Source organism: Centruroides sculpturatus, unplaced genomic scaffold, assembly GCF_000671375.1.
Source record: "Centruroides sculpturatus isolate CEXI.00-Female unplaced genomic scaffold, Cexi_2.0 scaffold3485, whole genome shotgun sequence".
Classification (NCBI taxonomy): Eukaryota; Metazoa; Arthropoda; class Arachnida; order Scorpiones; family Buthidae; genus Centruroides; species Centruroides sculpturatus.
Genome location: NW_019387660.1, coordinates 1 through 4,893, shown reverse-complemented (window position 1 = coordinate 4,893; position 4,893 = coordinate 1). Strand labels below are relative to the sequence as shown.

The 4,893-nt window shown below is 25.4% G+C and overlaps 1 protein-coding gene across 1 annotated transcript; it reads right to left on the bottom strand.

Moving 5' to 3' along the window:
* Window positions 1-507: 507 nt before the first annotated feature.
* Window positions 508-2,929, bottom strand: LOC111616559 (disco-interacting protein 2 homolog C-like; the record flags this gene model as incomplete). Its single annotated transcript, XM_023357961.1, has 3 exons — window positions 508-1,448; window positions 1,528-1,651; window positions 2,819-2,929. Coding segments are annotated over 3 exons (399 nt in total), but the record flags the coding sequence as incomplete, so codon positions are not given.
* Between the last annotated feature and the right edge of the window lie 1,964 nt (window positions 2,930-4,893).

Below are 4,893 nucleotides of genomic sequence, written 5' to 3'. Positions count from 1 at the left end.
ATAACATAATTCCATTAAAAAATATATGGAATTTTTAATTTAATGAAGTAAGTTTAAAATATGCCATTTGCCAAAATATTTAAAAATACAACTTAAGGGAAATTTCCTCATCAATCATGAACATCTATCTCGTGGTCACTGATGTCATTGTAATGCAAGTGCAATCACCAATCTGAAATTGATAAAATGTTTATTCTTTAGCTAATATTTCCACAGAATAAATAGCCTATACTTTCTTTCAGAATATAAAAGGAATGTAACCAAAATTCATATAGACTGGACAAAAATTACAGAAGTTATAAGGAATTCACACACATATGTGCACACAGAGATGATGGCTTTTATATTTATATAAAGTTAAATAGATTTTTCAAAAATGTATAATCAGTGCTTTAATTTAATTTCATTATTACACTTATAAAATCAAACATTTTGAAAATATATCAAATTATGAAAATCTGTTTCTTCCACTATAGTAAAACAAAACAAAAAAACAAAAAAATTCTTAACACAATGTATTTATGTTCTTTCACGGCTTTGACTAATGAATTAAAAGTTCCTGTATTGCTTCTTCTTTTCTTGTATTTCACTGGTGTGGAAATTGCCATTGTTTCAACAGAACTATTTCTTTTGACAGCTTCCTTCTCTTTCAGCAATATTTTTGGGATTTTGGTACATGAATTAACAGCCATGAAGGACAATCCACATACTTCCTTATCTGATGATATATTTAATATATCCTCCTCTGTCACCTGTGAAATTTTGTTTTTAGGAACAATTTCATTTTCTCTGTTGAATCGTTTTGGGCATTTTTACTTATTCAAAAATCCAAAAATCTTGTTCAATTTAAATATAAAACAAATCAGCCTAAAGAGGCTAGTCATAAACTGTTGAAGGTACTTGCAAAGTGTGAATAAAGTGTTGATTTTAATGCTGCAAGACAGAGTATGTTATTTTTATTGTTATTTTAAATAAAAATCTTGGCGTGAAGTGCACCATTTCTTTTAGCAAAGAACATGACATACAGGAAAAACCATGAAGTAATGTGACATTTTCTTGGCGATTTTTGAAATATAAACATCGGAATTGATAAGGAATTACCTTTATTTCTTTGAAGGTAAAAATCATGTTTGGTAGTGTTTTTATACTTATTAAAAATTCAAATTATAATGTTTCTGAGCAAGAATTAGGATTCTTTCCAATTTAATACTCTTTCTATTAATTTGTAAAATTTTCAAGTTGTATTGCTTTTGTGCATAATATAATAGAAAATATAGACACACACTAATAAATTATAATTATTGTTTTAGAATAGTGTTCAATATTAGATTTAAAAAAACTCACTTCAATATAAGCTGCAGCTTCTTCACTAATTCTAACTGGTGGTTGCCAATCTTTGGGAGGTTTACTAAGATGCTCAGTTACAAACCAATTTAGTTTTGGCCAGCCTAATAAAATAATTAATTACTGTATTCAGTTTAAGTTTTAAAATATTACATTTATCAAAATAAACAGTATTAAAATTACCTTTAAATGTATGAATTTCACCTGTAGCAGTCTTTGGTAAACCTTTATAACAAGCTTCTGAAGTTAATGCATAACAAACACCACAACTTCCTAAGAGAAAGCCAATTTGTTGGGATCCAGCATCCTAAATATTTATAAAAATTTTTGAATTAAAATTAATAAATACTTATTAATTTTTATATATTTTTAATGAAAGACTTATTTTCTACAGATATACATAATAATATATTATATATATCATTCTGATAACATGGCACTAGTATGATACTATACAACACTTTATAACTAAATTAGCAGATTATCAAACATTATAATACAATATTCAACTTATGTAAAGTTATACAAAACTTTACTAAATTATAATAAAGCTTATTTAACTCAGCAATATCACTCCTAATATTCTTTAAAATAAGATACAAATAAAATATAGCATTTAATTTAGTCTTAAAAATTAAACTTCTTATGTACTTTCAAGAAACCATAATTTTAAATTTTTTTTTAGTTGATTCAGAATACATCTCCCATATATATTAGTTCAATGGAAAATCAATGTCTGATATACATTTGTTGTCATAATTTATGCTTTTTTTAAATTGTAACTACAACATAACTGAAGATCATCTATATTAGAAGCATTCAAACATATTGAAATATAAAATCTTTCATAAAACCTAAACCGTTTTGCTGTTTCAAAATAAATTTAAGATCATAGTAAAAGTTTGTTTGCATTTAAGAAAAAAAAATACTAAAATTTTTTATTGTGATTTAATATAAAAATCCTATTAAATATAAGCATTAATTAAAAATACACATTATAAAAAATATGAATTATGAACAAATGCTGTAATAATGATCAATCAAATTATCATTACTTTGTGTTCCAATGTTTTTGCTATTCCACAGGTTTTAAAATTTTAATTATTCTAATTGTACAAAGTTTCTTCATTATTATCTATGTATCTTTTGACTTTATTAATATCAAACAAACAAAAAAATGTCCAAAAAGAAACAGATTTTATTAGTGTATACATTTTTAGTTAAATATAATTAATAACTTTAATGCTGATTATTTTGATTATTTCCAAATTATCTTAACATAGATGTAAAATTAAATGTTATGCTTAATGAATAATAAAACAATAAAAGCATAATGTTTTGTTTAGCATTTGTTTAACTATTTATACTGTTTTAGCTCTATTCTGTGAGATAATTTACATTGATAATCTAATAATTAAACACTTAACTACTTATTTCATCTGATTTTATAATACAAATTTTAAAATTGACATACTCTTCTTGTTAATGGAACTTCAATTGGCACTGGCACTATACCAGCTGTCAAGCAACCATAAAAAGTACATAAAAAGGCAACTGGATCATTATTAGGATATACTACTGCAACCTAAGTAAAGAAAAATTATTATTTTATTTAAAAATAAATATTTTCATAAATTATTTATAGTTATAGTCATACTAATTAATTAAAATAGGTACAAAAAATTTTTAGTTGTTTTATATTATATAAGTTAATATAATATTTAAATCTAATACAATCAACTCACATTAATATGAATTGCTAGGTGAACAGTAGGTAGTTTGCTTTATTAAAAATTTGTATTAATGATTTTCAGGGTCAAGGTCAATGTTATATAACTTAGGGAATTGGTTTGATCAATTTCTCTAAATTATAATATTTTGAATTAATTTACTAAATAAAGTGGTATAAAATAAAATTTATTTACAAAAACAAATTAATGTTCTAAATGATTTTCAAATCAAACAAAATGACGAAACAGTATTCAACGTTTAAGTGTGGTGAAATATATCAGAGTGGTTAAACAAAAAGCTAAAAGGCAATCTGTAATTTTTTTCGTTGACGATTGTTTGAAAAAGTAGAAAATGTTTTTTGCATGAAAAGAATAAAAATGGAGCCAAATTTGGCACAAAGTAGCCAAACCCAACATCACTGCACATATTCCCCAATATGCAAACTAGCAAGTGTTTGCATAAGATCACATCCATTTAAGGGGGTGAGCATTGTTAAACTTTAACCCAGTGGTTTAACAAAGTGGGTGGTAAGTAAATCTAGGAGATGAAAAAAAAAGGAAGCAGCAGGGTGCTGGAGACAGGGTACTGAACAGTGACCATAGATGTAGGTTGGGATCACTGACAACTGTTCTCTTTCCTCTGTTATAATGAGCAAGAAACATTGCATGTTGAAAACAATGTACGGTAAAGACACAAAGTATGAGGTTTGTAAAAAGTTTTCCTAAGAATATTTCCAGGCCTTTCTCACACAAAAGAAAATGGAGTTAGGGAACATTAGATATGACTTTATGGAATCAAGGGGGCAGTGGCTTGAAAAAGTTTGGGAATCACTACTTTAACTTATCCCATGTTGAAATTTTTCTCTGATGCATGTCACTTCACATTGAATTTTTGTCAATGTTAAGCCTAACAAAAATTACGTTTTAGAAAAAATTAATCATGGCTATTGTATTGTCCAAAATTATTTTTTTATAAAGAAAATACACACATTAAAAAAATGTAAAAACAAAAAAAATTATATTTTGGAAGTTTGTTTTAATATAAAAATTATGACAACTAGTGACATCTAGTGTCAAAAACACAGAAACAAGATATCTCGGGTTCACTGGTCAAGGTCATAATGTTTCAACCCAAGATATTTTGAGAATACCATGGGATATATTAACCCGTATTTTCTGAGTACAGCAGAATGGTCTGCTGAAACCAGATGTTTCAATTACCCTACAATTGGGATATTGAACCCATTTTTGCTTACTAGAAGAAGAAAATCTATCTAATCAAAATGGAACATTTATTACAATATCACTTTTTGTTGTTCATGTCAAAAAATATAAACAGCAACCATTATTGAAAATAGAGTTACTTCTTGTGGGATTTTAAAGATAATTTACAGTTCAATTTAAGAAAATTTGAAAAAATTTTTTGTTTGCTTTATTACATGAAAATCAACATTGTGACAATGGTGTTTTGTCAGAGCTTATGGTAAAATTTGCTTTATCAGTGTTCGTTTTATGGTGAATTGTTTGTATATATACTTAGATAAAATACTATATTTTGAAATTCTTAGAAAAATATCTTTAATAGTTTTAAATCAAAAATTAATCACAAACTAGCTTCAAAATCATAAAATTTTTCTGAAATTTTGAAGATAAAATTTACTGAAAGTTTATAATATATTATTGGAAATAATAATAATGATATATTCTTTAAAAAATAATTTAGAAATAAAGTTTTCAACTGTTATGCTGTTTAAAAACTATAATTTAAACTCAAGAAATTTATATAAAGTTTCTTCATTATTATCTATGTATCTTTTGA